Below are 16813 nucleotides of genomic sequence, written 5' to 3'. Positions count from 1 at the left end.
TATAAAGGGAAATTTGCAATAAAGGACAGACAGACAGACATACGAGATCTTAAGCAAGATAATAACAGAAATTATGCTTGTGTTCACAGAACTCCAGAAACTCAGGAACCCCAGAGGAAGATCACATGGATCTTAGCGGGATCCCTTCAGTTGCGCACGGACGCTACCCCCCTGACCTCGTCCACACAAACTGTAAATGATTCTCACCCCTACAATACATGGAACCCCGAGATAACTAGCCCAGCAACTGCTAGCAATACCCCGACCTGGTGTGATAGGTTTATCACCTGGTACTCACTCTCGTATGTAGTCAAAGCACTCTTAGTGCTGGCGATACTTTGCAGTGTCGTGCAAACGTTTAGAGTTAGGAAATGGCGAAACAGAGCATATAGCGCTCTCACACCCCGGTATACAGGGTTAGGTCCCCCATTTTCGGATTTCACCTGACCCCCGAACCTATTGGGACGGATCAAAGAGCATCCATTTGTTTAATGTATTCTGTGGAATAAAGAGATGTAAACCTCTGTGTCTGACTGCCAGGCCAGAGAAATTTGTGTGCTGCTATTTTGTACAGTTTAAGATGTATAGATTATTTTTGGATTGTTTGTGATTATTGGATTGTTTGAATGAGGATAGTTTATTGAGAATAGTTAGAGGTTCCAGTTTTAAAAAAAATTTCTGTAATGCATGTATTAATGTCATAGCGCCCCGTAGAGTTTTATGATAATGAATGTATTTAAAATGGTTTAGGTAAAATTGAGTTGCATAGGATAGGACAGTGTAGAGCCTAAGTATGGGTGCCCCTGTAATCAGACGATGAAGACGACATGCTAATGTGATCCTTCACGCTTCGGCTTGAGGATCACAAGGAGGGAGTGTAGCCATCTGGGATGGCCACGTCCCGATTACAAAATGGACACTTGCAAAGAATGCAGGGAAAATTGGACAATGCTAAGGAACAAGCAGGTGCAAGCTCTATCTGTTGATTAGAACCTTAAACTCTCAGACAGGAGAGAAACTACCAAACAATCTACATACTAATGAGTCATCTCCGGGGACAAAAGGGAAACATTTAGATACACAATGTTAAGGCAGACTCCCCGGCACCAGAAGAAGCTAAGACAAAGCAGACTAAGAGTCACCAGGCCACGCCCAGCAATCGGGAACCACCCTTCTATTGGAGGAAAATCGATACAGATGATTGGGAAAGACCCAATTAGTTGAGGCCAAGTTCAAGATCCGCCCATAAGCGCGCAAAGTCCTTTTTAGTATAAAAGGTATTCCCCAAGGGAGAACGCCCTCCTTTGGCTTTGGCTCTCAGCGAAGAGAGAGACCAGCCTAGCAGCTGCATCAGACCAAGTAAGTTCCAAGTCAACGCACGCTACGAGATAGACGCTCCTAGTTGTTACCCTGTAAACAGCTCAACCCAGCAGCCTCAGAACCGAGCAATGGCCATTGTTCCTCTGACTGAGTGGGCGCCCAAAGCTAAGTATAGGCTTTAGTAATAGTGGTAGTTTAGTTTGTAGAGTTTATGCATGAGTAGATTTGACTGTGTGTAAATAAATGAGCATTGCTTTTGAACTAACTAACTGGTGTATCGAGTCATTGATCAGTATTTGGTTCTGAACCTTGTGGCGGTGTCGAAAGATACCTGGCGACTTTTGAGCAAACGGGATTAAACAGAGCCAAATTAAGAGCCAACCAAAAGTTAGCAACACAAGACATGTCTCAGCCAATTATTTACTTGTGAAGCACATTCACCATTGTCTTGTAGGCAAATACAGCAGCTGATTAGAGCACCACAAGATCCCGTAAACAACAATGAAACAAATGGCCAGATATTTTTTGTTTGAGGGCTAAATGATAGCTAGGGCAATTTTTTACTGTTGGTTGAATGCCATGGGATTTTTATATCTACCAAAGAGGCAGGCAAACCCTTCGTTTAACTTTTCATCTGAAAGACACCCTCAATAATGCAACATTCCTTACTCAAGTTCTAACTAAAGTTACACACGCTTAATTGTTTTGCTGAACTTGAACCTACAACCCCCAGTCTGACCATGACTATGTGCATATCATATATGTATATATCTCCCTCCCCCCAGCTCAAATAATTGTCTTATGATCATCAATTTACACATCTATTTTATTTTATTTTTTAAAAACATTTTTATTAAGGCATTTATATAAACAGCAAACACACAAAAGAGAACAAGAGCAAGCTGGAACAATGTAATAAATAATTAATCAACATTCCACCCCCCCCCCCTCCCCCCACCCCCTGCTGCCCTTCCCCATTTGACATCTATTTTAATTAACTTGCGACTATAATCTCTTAAATAGTCTTGCCCATTTTATTCCTAACAGGAGATGAACTTTGAAATGTTGTCCATACACAAAAATAACTTCTGTTGGTTTCTAGTAAAGATTCATATTTGTTTTCTCAAAATATGCAACTATGTCAAATGTTTAGATTTTTCCATTTCAATGCTAACTGCTTCTGGAAATCACGTATGCAGGCAGCAACCCTCCATTCCCTTGACCAAGTAATCAAACATCAAGTGTGAAACCAAACAGAGGTCTTGTCAGGCTGTTGCACTGCAGGGGACATCACCGCTGTGTCAGATTCTACCTTCACCTGCTGTTCACATGTGCATGCTGTTTAGTAAGATTCTCTTTGCATTGGTGAAGAGATGGTGCTGTGCCTTATTTTATTTTTACCCCTTCTTTGGATCCGGAGTACTGAGTAAAGTACAGCACCTTTGGCAGGTACTCTACCAGAGAGTACAATGTGTTATATTTTAAATAATGACTTATCTAAAATATATATATTACTCTTGAATCCACCACGATGATAAAATGACCAATAGTCTTCTTGTTGAAAGATGAACTATTTAATGAGTAATAAAATAATAAACTGTGAGTTCTTTTACTTAATACTAAACTAACAATAAGGAATTAAAGTACAATACAGATAACTATCTAACTATACACTATTATAACAAACTAGCTCTAACTTTTCTCACTCTAGCTATCCTATGTCTTGCTTGTTCACTGTTATGATGTCATCTCATCATCTGACTTAGAAAAGATGGAAAATCAATTCTTATAGTATCTGACTGTGAGCCACCTAGTGTTGAAATGACTGTACTACATTTACATACATTGATCATGTATATTGATATCTGAATATCACTACACAATGTGCATGACCATTTCCATTTTGGAAGGGCCATAGTCTGCATGACCAAGTCTCTATATGGCAAATATTAAAATGTTTCCTGATTTATCAGCCAAAACGCATTTTGAGAGAGAACAAAAGAGAAATCCATACCTGTCTACTTGTCCATCCCCAAGAAAGGAGTAAGCTGCTTCATACATCACTTAACAGCCTGTCTGAGTCAACTCGGGTTACTAAGACTTGCAATTCTGGGCTGACAGAATATCAGTAGCAGGAGGCACCCTGTATCGACAAGGGCAAGTGGGCCTTGCAATATGAGCTTCAAATCTGTGGCTGCCTGGTTTGGTGGTGAGGAGACCTGAAGTGTGCTTGAAAGATAGTTTCCAAGCACGAAACTAAGAGCGGTAATATTTAACCTTAAGTTACTTTTGTTCATGAATATATTTTCATTTATTGCAAATTCAGGACTTTCTTCGGAATATTCCTGGAGGCATCTTTTCTTCAGGTCTCTATGACGATTGGATGGCAGCAATAGAAAAGAGAAGTCATGAGGAGAAGATAAAGGGAATTCAAAGGTTGGTAAAACTATTAAATGGGAACATCATCTCAGGGACGCTTGGCTACATGGGAAGCCAGTAGATCTCAAAACCAAAGTGGATGCAAAGAGGGCAGGGGGCTATAAGATGCTGGAAGCTGAGGGAGACACAGTCAAAAGCTATATTGCAATAAAAATAAGCTCTCCTTCTTCCAACCACAACACACGGAGAAAACAGCTAATTATTCACTTATAGCACAGCTCAGTAAATCTCTTTTATCATCCATTCAGGACGTGTTAGTGTCACTGGCTTTTATTTTCCATCCTTACTTGCCCTCAAATGTGGTGGCGAACCACCTTCTTAAATCACTGCAGTCCTTGAGGTGAAGGTCCTCCCATGGTGCTATTAGGAAGAGAGTTCCAGATTTTGATCCAGTGATGATGAAGGAACAGCAATGTACCTCCCAAGAAAGGATGAGAGAGATTTGGAGATTGTGGTGTTCACTTGTGCCCGCTGCTCTTGTACCTACGCAAAACAGGTCGCAGGCTTGGGAGGTGCTGCAGCCAAGGTGGCTATGGATGAGGTGCCAATCAACTGAGCTGCTTTGTCCTTTTAGCTGTCTGGCTTCCTTAGTGTTGTTGGAGCTGCTCTTATCCAGGCACGTGGAGCATATTCCATCACACTCTTGTTTGTGGCCTATAAATGGTAGTCAGAGTTTGTGGAGTCAGGAGGCAAGTTACTCACCATGGAAAGCCCAACCTCTGATCCAATCTTGTTGAGAATTCAAATATGGTAATGTCATTGGATGTCAAGGCCAGGAGATTTGATTCTTTGTTACTGAACATAGGAACATAAGAATTAGGAGCAGAAGTAGGCAATTCAGCACTTTGAGCCTGCTCGCCATTCAATCAGATCATGGCTGATCTCTTTCTGGTCTCAAATCCACTTTGCCACCTGTTCCCTAAATCGCCTTTAACCTGTTTTTATCAGACTGATACTGAAGATGGTCATTGCCTGGAACTTGAGTGATCTGAATGTTATTTGCCACTTATCAGCCCACTTGTCAGCCCAGTACTGAATGTCTAACAGGTCTTGCTGCATCTAGTCACGGGCTGCTTTGGTAACGGAGCAGCTGCAATGGTACAGAATGCTGTGCAACTATCAGTGATCATCTCCACTTCTGACCTTATGATGGAAAGAAGGTAATCGATGAAGATCTGGGAAAGCTGACCACAGCTGCTGAATTTAAAGGGGTTCCCAGCTGGACTGTGCATTCCAATGGGAGTAAAGCTGGTTGTTTGAATGGACAAGCAGGAGAGGACCTTTAAGAGACAATTGGATCAAGTGAGTGAGTCATCGGCTGCTAAATTCGAAGAATAAGAGGAAATAAATTGGAAATGAGAAATGCAAAGAGGAGATAGCCAGCAGTGTGAAACGGGAGGAAGTCCAGAACCACGGAAAATTTACAAAAAGTTTATTAATTACTTTTATAACAACAACTTGCCTGGTAAAACATTGCAAAGTACTTTGCAGGGTGTTAGCGAGTGACTATAAAGGAACACCTTTGCGAGAGAGAGATAGAGGTAGAGAAGTGGAGAAGGTTAGGAAGAGAATTCTGGAGCTGAAAGTCATGGTCACCAATGGTGGAATGGTGAAAGTTGCAGATGTGCAAAAGGCAAACTTTGGCAGAGTGCAGAGATCTCCGATACACTTATCAACATCAACATGGCGGCAGCTTCCTGCAACAGAAACTCCAAACTTCACAGTGACATTGAAAGCAAATTTAAGTCGTTTTTCTGGTATTAGTTCTCAATATACGTGCAGCAGCTGCTTTGGTATTAAAAGTTAGATGAGATTTAACATTTTTAAAACAAGAAGCTTTATGACATTGCCACCTAGAGGTGTAACAAGTACTGCAACTAAGTAATGGCACTTATTATGGAATTTCCCATTGATTGAAACACTTATATCAGGCGGATGTCTTTTGATTAGATCCTCCAGTAATTTTAATATGTATTAGATTGTTGGGTTGACTCTAACATTTAGACATCAAGCTTGTGCCTCAGTGCTGTCAAAATATTAATCCAGCAGCAATAATCTGCAGTAGCATTCAGAGCAGAGAACAAAGAAAAGTACAGCACAGGAAGAGGCCCTTCGGCCCTCCAAGCCTGTGCCGACCATGCTGTCATCTAACCTAAATCCTTCTACACTTCTGAGGTCTACATCCCTCTATTCCCATCCTATTCATGCATTTGTCAAGACACCCCTTCAATGTCACTATCGTACCTGCTTCCACCAATACCTCCAGCATGGTCCCCACTACCCTCTGTGTAAAAAAAACTCCCTCGAAATCTCCTCTAAACTTTGTCCCTCGCACCTTAAACTTATGTCCCCTAGTAATTGACTCTTCCTTCCTGGGAAAAAGCTTCTGACTCTCCACTCTGTCCATGCCCCTCATAATTTTGTAGATTTCTATCAGGTCGTCCCTCCATCTCCTTCGTTCCAGTGAGAACAAACCGAGTTTATCCAACCTCTTCTCTTAGCTAATGCCCTTCATACCAGGCAACATCCTGGTAAACCTCTGTTGTACCCTCTCCAAAGCCTCCACACCACTCTGGTAGTGTGGTGACCAAAATTGAACATTATATTCCAAATATGGCCTAACTAAGGTTCTATACAGCTGCAGCATGGCATACCAATTTTTATAGTCACTGCCCTGGCCAATGGTTCTTGCATCTTATCAGTAAATTGACAAATGTTTGTAATAACAAGACTTAATTGTATAATCCTGATTGCAATTGAAATGAGGCATATCTGCGTAATTCCATGATTCACACCGGGAAGCTGTGCTACCCTTTAGTATGTCTGAGGAAAGGGTTTATGGGTCCATATTTCATAGAATTCCTACAGTGCAGAAGGAGGTTATTCGGCCCATTGAGTCTGCACCGACCCTCCGAAAGAGCACCATGCCTAGGCCCACACCCCCACCCTATCCTCATAGCCTCACATAACCTGCACATCTTTGGACTGTGGATCCTCGAGACTCCTCTCACATCATTTCTTCAGGGCAAGGCACCCCCTGGACCGGGCACCCAGGGCAAGGCACCCGGGGACCCTGGCAGTGTCATGGTGGCACTGCCAGGACACTTGGGTGGCATTGCCAAGGTGCCAGGCTGGCAGTGCCAAGGTGGTCAGGTGTCAGCGAGGGTATCCCTTAACCAGAACCCGACCACCCAGGAGTTTCTGATGACCTGGGAGACCCCTCCTCCTTGTGCCGTTATGCCTGCTCCACGTTTGTGTAGACCAGTGCTAAACGGCACCATGCGAGGTCTCCTAGGCAAGGCTGTTCCCGGGCCCCAGGGGAAAACGGCACAGACATATTTAAATGAACCAGCGAGGGAGAGATCCAGATCACGCCATCTCCCAAAATCTCGTTAAATCTCGCGAGGTGTATTAAGTGTTGCAAATCTCACGAGAGGCCTCTCGCAAGATTCAATAACCTCATTGCATCACCAAGTTGAGCGTGACAAGGCCATTAAATCACGCCCAATGTCTTAGACGTATTAATTAAAAGACATCAAGTGCAAAAGTAATTTCTAGAAGTATTCATTCTTATGGTGTCAGAACTCTTGCTATCTCTACTGGAAGGGTGGGGGGGGATCACTGATCAGTGAAGAAGGTTAGCCCTTCCTGCCTTCTCCAGAGTGACAGTGTCCTCCTGAATTTTTCAATGTTCTGATTTAACTTCTCATTTTATCCAGGTTGCTGGAGCAACTTCCCAAACTCAATACACTCCTCCTCCACCATGTGTTTGGAGTGCTTCACAACATTGAACAGCAGGCTGACGAAAACCAGATGAACGCCTTTAACTTGGCAGTCTGCATAGCGCCCAGTATCTTGTGGCCTCCCACACCCTGCAGTCCTGAGATAGAGAGTGAGTCAACAAAAAAGGTGAGAGGTTGTTACCTGTCGGTCAGGTGATCACAAGGTGGTGTGACTGCTGCACTATGACTGTATACAATTATTTAACAATTTTACAAAATTCTCACCATCAATACCTATTTAAATTCTTTTATCACCTTTACAGTGGAGCCCCTGTTTTATTTAACACTGAGGCCAGAAGACATTTTCCGTATGTAATTTGAGTCACATAGGTTATAAAAGGTTGAGTCAATGTTACTGTTAAGAACATAGGGGAAAAAGAAACCTGATTACATCAGGGAATGCAGCCATTGAAAATAAATGAGCTTCATTCTATGTTGTGCTATTGAATGAGAAAAGGACATTAAAGTTTTATCTCTGATTCATTTTCCTTAATATGCAAACTTAAGATATTGACTGTTGCAGAAACAGGAAGGGCAACATTAAAGGCCGTATGCTTTATCGCCTTGCTGAATGTCTGAAATTACAAACGTGCATACGAATTAAGAGCAGGAGAAGGCCACTCGGCCCCTTGAGCCTGCACTGGTACTCGATACAATCATAGCTGATCTGATGGTAACCTCAACCCCACATCCCTGCTGACTCCTAATATCCCTTCACCCCCCTTGTTAATCAAGAACCTATCTAGCTCTGCCTTAAAAGTATTCAAAGACCTTGCTTCCACTCCTTCGGAGGAAGTGAGTTCCAGTGACACGCCGCTCTCTGAGAGAAACGATTTCTCCTTGACTCTGTCATAAATGAGCGACCCCTTATTTTTAAACAGCGACCCCTTGTTCTAGATTCTCCAACACGAGGAAACATTCACTCCACATCCACCCTATCACTACCCTTCAAGACCTTAAAGGTTTCGATCAAAGCGCCTCTTACCCTTCTAAACTCCAGTGGATACAAATCCACTCCAACCTTTCCTCATAAGACCATTCCTGGGTTTAGTCTAGTAAACTTTCTCTGAACTGCTTCTAAAACATTCACATCTTTCCTTAAATAAGGTGACCAATACTGTGCACTATACTCCAGATATGGTTTCGCCAATGCTCTGTGCTACTGAAGTATAGCCTCCCTACTTTTGTATTCAATTCCCCTCACAGTAAATAATATAATATTGCCCTGTAAAGAAGCTTTCCCATGGAACAAGCAGCAATCAGTGACAGAAAGTGACCCCAACCAGAAAACTCTCAGCTGTGGGGCATAAGTAAAGGAAACATTCAAGAGATAAAGTCATCTGCACATGTTCCCAATATCCTTGCCAAATAAAGCATCACCTTTACTGGCCCCAGTAGTACATCAATAGTCATGAACAATACAGCATTTTCTCCCAACTAACTTGCCTCTCATCAAAGAGCTATTGGTGGAGACAGTGGAAGATTGTTTCCACTGATCGGCAAGTTGGTAACAACACGATATCACCTCAAGATCAAAAGAACATCGGGTGGGGGTGGGGGGGGGGGGGGTGGGGGGGTGGTGGTTAGAAGAATGTTTTCACAGTTTTTCGACAGTTATTATGTGGAATGCTTTATTGCAAGTGGCTATTGATTCAGAGACGAGAACATCAATTAAATAGGAATTGGGTGAGTAAGGATTAGAAAAGGAAAAATATAAGAAGAAAGGGCAGGAAAGTGGACTGGTGGTAGAAGGCATCAGTTAAAGAACCAACCGTGGTAGGGGCGGTGAATTCCTCGGCACATCACAATACAAACAATTCCAACTATTGACCCATACACAATCCTGGAAGGTGTGGCTCTGTGTCATAGCTATCCTGCACACTGATCAAAAATAAGTGATCAATAATATGTGAGCTCGAGTCTCCGACTGCGTTGCGATAAACTGAGAGCACAATGCGGCTGGAGAATCTCGGGAGAGGCCTGCAGCGAGCCTCCCGACAGCATCCGCGCCTCGCGAGATTCACCAGGGTCCCGCGAGACGATGGAGTCGGAACTCTGCCCCAAATAGGCGTGACTGAATGATGCACGCGGAAGTCAGTCAGAAACCTACTTACAACCTACCTGCCTGGGATCCACCAGCCTCCCTCGAGTCTCTGGCCTCCCCAGGGAGGCTGCAGCTGGGCACCGATCAGTTTTGGTCCACACAAATGTGGACGAGTGGAACGGTACCCGGGGGGTCTCCCAGGCTATCGGAGACCCCTGGGTGGTCAGGGTACATGCAGGGTGGACCCCTGCCTCCCCCGGAATGCGGGCATCTTGGCACTGCCACCCTGGTACTGCCAAGGTGCTCAGATGGCACTGCCAAGCCAGCAGCAGCATGTCCTGGGTGCCAGGGTGGCAGTGCAAAGGTGCCCAAGTGCCAGGGTGGCCCTGCCAAGGATCAGGGGGCAAGGGGGGCCATGCCCATGAAATGAGGGTGGAGGGGGGGTTTGATGGGTAGGGGAGTGCAGGGCAGTTGAGTAGAGGCCTCCGGGAGGTTGGGTGGGGTGATTGGTGGGGGTCCTAGAAGGGTGGGGGTGCTGCAAGGGGACTTGGGAGGGCCTGAAGAGGGGAGACCTCTAGGGAGTGTCCTCACTTGGGAGTTGTGGGGTAGTGTGTGGGGGGTGACATTACCAATGCGTGGGGGTGTGGGAGACCCACTAGCTCGCTTAGAGGTCAGGGCGCCCTTTCAAAATGGCGGCCCGATACCTGTTAGTTCCCCAGTGCTAAACAAAATTCTAAGTGTGGGCTAAACCAGTGAGATACTCCCAGGGTCCAAAAAAGTGACTTAACTGCCATTGAATTGTGATGGCGAACCTGCCAGCAGAGCCAGTGGGAAACTCCCTGAAAAACCCGCTACAAATTAACTTAGAAATCTTTTGGGAGAATAGCGCCCTGTCATTTCTCTTTAGTGAAGATGTTGTGCAGGTGAACTGGTATAACCTGCCACTTTAATACAATATAACGGCACTGTCTGCGCCCTGCCCCAATAGCTTTAGCCATCTCCATCTCCAATCTTCAAGAGTTTAGGTCTACTCCTATAATCTATAACTGTTCCAATTGTACGTGTCGATCCCATTTATGATTCAAACATTAACAGCATTACAATTCTGAAATTGTAAACTTTTAGAGGTCAGTATCTGCAGAAGAAAAGTGATGGACAGTCATCAGATTACCTCACTACCAAGAGATTAATTAAATCAAGTATTTTAATTCAAATGCATATTTCAAAAGAAATAATGAGTAAAGTATGGCAAGAAGTGGGTCAGTCAACGCTGATTAAACACACAACCCAATTTTCCACTTCAATGCAGTCAATGCCCTATTCTGCATTGGAGTGGCTCTGAGAAATCCTACACTATTGGATTGTGCTCCAAACTAAGAGTGGAGCTACATTCTTGGAGTGGTTCTGCACCATTGGAGTAGTCTGACGACTATACAGACAGCTGGGGCGTCATTCTCCGACCCCCCGCCGAGTCGGAGAATGGCCGTTGGCCGCCGTGAATCCCGCCCCCGCCGAAATCTCCGCTCCCGGAGATTGGGCGGGGGCGGGAATCCGGCCGCGCCGGTTGGCGGGACCCCCCACTGGATTCTCCGGCCCGAATGGGCCGAAGTCCCGCCCAGGAATTGCCTGTCCCGCAGGCGTAAATTAAACCTGGTATTTACCGGCGGGACCAGGCGGTGTGGGCGGGCTCCGGGGTCCTGGGGGGGGGCGCGGGGCGATCTGACCCCGGGGGGTGCCCCCACGGTGGCCTGGCCCGCGATCGGGGCCCACCGATTCGCGGGCGGGCCTGTGCCGTGGGGGCACTCTTTCCCTTCCGCCTCCGCCACGGCCTCCACCATGGCGGAGGCGGAAGAGACTCTCCCCACTGCGCATGCGCGGGAAACTGACAGCGGCCGCTGACGCTCCCGCGCATGCGCCGCATTTCCGCACCAGCTGGCGGGGCAACAAACGCCATTTCCGCCAGCTGGCGGGGCGGAAATCCCTCCGGCGTCGGCCTAGCCCCTCAATGTTGGGGCTAGGCCGCCAAAGATGCGGAGACTTCCGCACCTTTGGGCCGGCGCGATGCCCGTCTGATTGGCGCCGGCTTTGGCGCCAGTCAGCGGGCATCCCGCCGTTGGGGGAGAATTTCGCCCCTGATCTGCAAGTTCCCATTTTGTGTGCCTGCCAAAGATGAATTTTACTCCCAATGCATTTCCCCTTTGCATTAGCTGAATTTAAAGAATATAATTTGATTATAGGACATTGTTGAACAACATCCATTTCATATGAATTATGCACAATTTCAGCCTTTCATGCATTCTGAAGACTCAAAATTGTGAGAAGCAAGTTGAATGTTGCCCCTAAATTGCTTTGGGATTTCAAATATCTATATTTTTGAAGTAAGCCAACTAAAATATTTTTTCCAAGAATACTGTACTTGTTTTTGCACAGCTTTGCTAATGGGGAATGTGTGGGTTAACAGCACTTGGCCTTTCTTTGCTCCAAGCTTCACAATGTGGTTTGAAGGGACGTGCCACATCTGCACTACCTTCCTACTTTTGGAAAAAGCAGAACAATTGCACATTTGACTCCGTGCAAATGCTCCGTGTCCTGCTGTCATCTCATTGCTGACAATGCGAAGCATGTGGTGCCAGCATGAATTCTTGGATCAGAAATTTACAACAATGAACTCACACTTCTGGCCTTTCTCCTTCTGCAGGTTGCCTTGTTTGTGCAGTTTCTAATTGAAAACTGCTGCAGGATCTTTGGAGATGTCTTTACTTCCCTTTTTGGAGCATTATCATCAAGGAGATGTGAAAGTAGAGATGATGGGTCAGGTAAAGAAGCTGTTATCCTGTCAATAATATTTAAAATAATAAAATCAATGAATTTATGTTGACCAAGGGTTGCAACCCACCTTCAGTTAATCACTGACTTCTTCCCTCTGGCATATACAATGTGGAAGAATACTTTTTCCTGAACTACCTAATGGCACAAGAGCACATCTGCAGCAATTCCATCGCCCCAAAGTTGGTAACTAATGCAAAATTAACTAGGCGACCAGCTGAAAAATAACATTAAAATAAGTAGAAATTACTCAAATGAGGGGAACATTTAGTCCCTTTACTATATTGCTGTACCAAAGGGTGAGGGGAAACATAGTGGTCTGATGTACCAAACACAGTCGATCATTATTGTACCCAATACAAAGGCTCCAAACATTGTTTTAAGACTTATTAAAATGTTATGTAGAAATGCAATTATATACAGATTGAAAATTCTCCTTCTGCAGTTTTCTTTTGAAATGGTGTTGATCACTAAAGCAGAATTTTAATCTTGAGAAGGTGGAAGCTGGCACGATTCGACTGCCGATTCTATAGCTGCACTCCTGCTGTTCTTGTGATTTGTTGTTCTTTTCTTCACCTTAATAATTTGGAGAGTCATGCGGCAACTAAAGCAAAAACTTAGTGAAAGCCTTTTGTCTCTGCAATGCCGGTCGTGTTCCGTAAGGTAATATTATGAGTAGGCTGTGGATAAACTTACTTATAGATATCGATATTATATGCAAACTTGTACTGAGTAGAGCAGGAAAGAATTATGAGTTCTTAAAAATATGTTTATATTCCAGTATCAGCCTTTGTCATTGATAACACTTTTACCTTTTGAAATGAAGGCCATGGGTTTAGCCTCCACTCCATAATCTAGACTGGCACTCCAGTGCAGTACTAAGTGGGCCCTTCAATGCCAGAGGTAGTCTATCGGAGGAGATGTTAAACTGAGGCCCAAACAGCCCCCTCAGGTGGATGTAAAATATCTCATGGCATTATATGAATCTTGTGCGAATCCTTGGCCAACATAACTAAAACAGATTATCTTGTCATTTATTTAATTTCCATTTGTGGAAACGTGCAGTGGGCATACTGGCCTCTGGGCGGGATTCTACTTTCCAGGGACTAAGTCCCCACGCCGGCGGGAAAACTGGCGCGAACCACTCCAGCGTCAACAGCCCCTGAAAGTGCGGAATTCTCCACACTTCTGGGGGGTTGGTGCCGCTCCAACCGGTGGCGAAGGGACTGTGCGAGGTCGCGCATGTGCCGAAGGGCCGGCGTGGTTCCGCGCATGCGTGGAACCGCTGACATATTCTGGCACATGCGCAGGGGGTTGTCTTCTCCGTGCCGGCCTTGGCGGAGCCCTACAGGGGCTGGCTCGGAAGGAAGGAGTGCCCCCACAGCACTGACCCGCCCACAGATCGGTGGGCCCTGAGCACATCAAACAACACTTAATTGGCGCTCAAGCATTTTAGGATATCTGCGGATGTGAAAGGTTTCAGGGGAATGCAGATTCTTATTTACTAGGAAAAACAATCAATGTTATCAGAGAGTATTGAGATTGTGAAGAAAACTGACAAAATTGGTCTCCGCAGAATGTTTACTATAGTGGAGGATTCAAATACTAAGGGCCACATTTAGAAACAAGAATTAGGAAGAGACAAGAATTAGGAAGAGACATTGGGAGGAATATATTTACCAAAGGGCAATGGCTCACGTAATTCATTAACAGGAATGGCCACTGAATGGACTTCGTAAATTATTGCAGGAAGGAATTAAATGAATCTCCCAGGTGATAAAGAGTGGGATATGAAAAAAATGGAATAGTGGGGCTGATCTAGTAAAAAGCCTTTTAGGGACAAATTATCTTACCCTGTTCTCTATAGCTTTCTGTTGCAACATTGTCAGACTAAAGTCTGTTTTCTACTTCCTCTTGCAGATCTCTCTTCATTTCAAATGCATGACTCCTCTTACGATAGTTTGGAAAATGAGCTCAACGATGACACTGATTCTCCATCATCTAACCTAATGATGAAGAGAACTGAAGACAATCGAAGCAGGGACTCCGTTCTGACCTGGAGTGACTGTGATCTTGATCACCTAGAGGATGAAGGAAGTTGTGTGAAGGTTCCAGCCTCCCAGAATGCAAGTGTGAGCTGTCAGTTTTCTAAAAATGACCTCCTGGGCTCCAACATTTCTGATTACTCCACTTGCGAGAGGCACACAGGCCCCAGAAGAGACAGACGGTGTTCGGAGCCTAATATATTTCCTCCCACTTCACAGTTTTCTCAACTTGGCAAGAATCACGAGACGGTTATCCGTAAAATTAGTTGCGATGCTGTCATGACACAATTGGACGAGAACTACCTTGCTCAATTGCAAATGCTACAGATTGAAGATCAGAAATGCATAAATAAGAGCTTTGGCCTGGACAAGTCCAGCAATGGCAGTCAGAAAGTTGCACAGAAGGGGGCACACAGCAGTAGCCGACTTCAGCCACCTCCACGTCTCAAACTTAATATCTCCGCGAAGACTAGCAACTCCAGTTTGTCTTCACCTGGCACTTCACCCTCCAGCTCCTCAATAAGTTCACTTGATGGTGCTTTCACACACAACACAGAATACTATGTGTTCACCCCAGTTGAAACCTTCTCACCATCCTGTCCTGCCATGCGGGATCAGAAAGACCAACCAGCTCTGCTAACTAGCCCCAGTATCTTTAAATACTTTTCTGGCCTTTTGTTTCCTGTTCAAGGTTCTGGCACAGCTATTACTTTGTCCTCCACTGAACTAGAAAAACGGAAGAGAACTACTAGCGTGACAGGGGAAAGCTCAAAATGCATCAATGAGAGGGGCTCGGTCACACTGCATCCCAATAGCTGGCTGAAGAAAAATGGAAGTTGGACACTTAAAAGAAAGGAGAAAGGATATAAGCTTAAAGGCAAGTGCAATCCCCTATTTGTCGATAAAGAACTGGCCTGCGGCAAATTAACTGTTTCCCCAGTGACGGCAGACTCTATGGCTCAAAACGTGAACAGAAGCCAATCAGTTAAACCACTTACTGATCAGGAACCAATCAGGTCACCACTACAAAATACAGTTGGCCAAGGAAAAGAATCGATGGCCCAATCTTCAAAGCCTTTACTCCAAAAGGGACAGTCTGATTCCCAGGAACCCGGGGATGACCCCATTGCTTGTGGATCTCTTCTGTTGAGTACAGCAAATCAGACTCTTCCCGGACAGAGTGAACTTAATCAAATTCCTCGAACTGTCTTTTATGGGCAGAAGTCGGAGTTATGTCTTCAGCCGACGCCACGTCAACAGTCACGCTCGTTCACGCTGGGAAAAAATGTTGCTCAAAGAGAAGTTAATCAACACGCGTCTGAGTTAGTCGTTCCTGCTCTCGCAGACACTCAGAGCCCCGAGGAGATCGGTGAGAGTGTGCCCAATACCGGTCTATCTAAGAAAAGGGCAATGATGCTCCAAGAGAAGAAACCATTTGCATCGACAAGTGGGGAGCACACAACTGAGCAGGAGTTTCCTAGTAGGTGCTCCATTGCTCTTTCTCATAGCGCAGCTGAAGCGGTTAAAGATTATTTTTTTCAGATCGATGCTGAGAACTGTTTGATAAAAACACAAGAAGTGACTGGCGCCATGCTCCAGAGCAAGAAGGCATGGCAAAAGAAGTGCTGCAGTGATCCAAAATTTGAAGACTTTGAACAAGTGATTTTCTCCGAGGAGTCTTATGTGTAAAAGACTTGTTTGGAAATGGCATCATGTTACTACTTCAAAAACCCTAATTGAAAATGTTAACTCTGGTTCAATTCAAGCTGCCTACACTATTACAACATAGCTCTTAACACGTGGTCTAAATAGCTGTAAGTACATTCGTTTGGACAATGTAAAATTTGACTTTCGCCTATATGTTTTAAGATATTTACAGCTCTTGTGTGAAGTAATCTTGTCCTGTGCAAAGCAAAATGTATATACTTTTTAAAAGTTATGTTGTTTTGAAATAACGATTGTATCCTAAAAATAATGGCTGCTAAGTGGGGAAATGCAAACAGCTTTTCTGACACGTGTGTCCAATCCTGAAATTGAATGGGTGTATGGATTATCGGCATTGGCTCCCAGACCCACACCCAATAAAATAACATCTGTCACCATGGCTACAGAGAAATTAATAAATTGAGAGGGATGTTCTGTGGCAAATTTCCATCTTGTTGCATTGTGTTAATCAACTCTGAGTTACGCGTGGCCTGGTGTGGCTCAGGAGTGCCACTTTGTCATGGCAGCCTCTGCTGCATTTGTTGCAAAGGAAGAGGGCGGATTTAGAAGGTGCAGTATTTACTGCCGTCAGCTTTCTCTGGTGCTCTTCTCAGCCAGCAGTGCTTTTCTGCTAACTTCATCCAATGTGCTTC

The 16813-nt window shown here is 44.7% G+C and overlaps 1 protein-coding gene across 2 annotated transcripts in view; it reads left to right on the top strand.

Moving 5' to 3' along the window:
- Nucleotides 1–16608, top strand: part of arhgap20 (Rho GTPase activating protein 20) — a 202951-nt gene extending 186343 nt beyond the window's left edge. For both annotated transcript variants that reach the window (XM_072476806.1, XM_072476805.1), the window contains 4 exons: nucleotides 3647–3756; nucleotides 7479–7668; nucleotides 12284–12401; nucleotides 14332–16608. In XM_072476806.1, the coding sequence (XP_072332907.1) occupies nucleotides 3647–3756; nucleotides 7479–7668; nucleotides 12284–12401; nucleotides 14332–16145 (2232 nt within the window). In that variant the 3' untranslated portion in view covers nucleotides 16146–16608. The remainder of the gene's footprint in view (nucleotides 1–3646; nucleotides 3757–7478; nucleotides 7669–12283; nucleotides 12402–14331) is intronic.
- Nucleotides 16609–16813: the final 205 nt, after the last annotated feature.

The sequence above is a fragment of the Scyliorhinus torazame genome, chromosome 15 (genome assembly GCF_047496885.1).
Source record: "Scyliorhinus torazame isolate Kashiwa2021f chromosome 15, sScyTor2.1, whole genome shotgun sequence".
NCBI classification, from domain to species: domain Eukaryota; kingdom Metazoa; phylum Chordata; class Chondrichthyes; order Carcharhiniformes; family Scyliorhinidae; genus Scyliorhinus; species Scyliorhinus torazame.
Note: the sequence above shows the minus strand (reverse complement) of the source record. Positions and strands in the feature narration are given on the sequence as shown.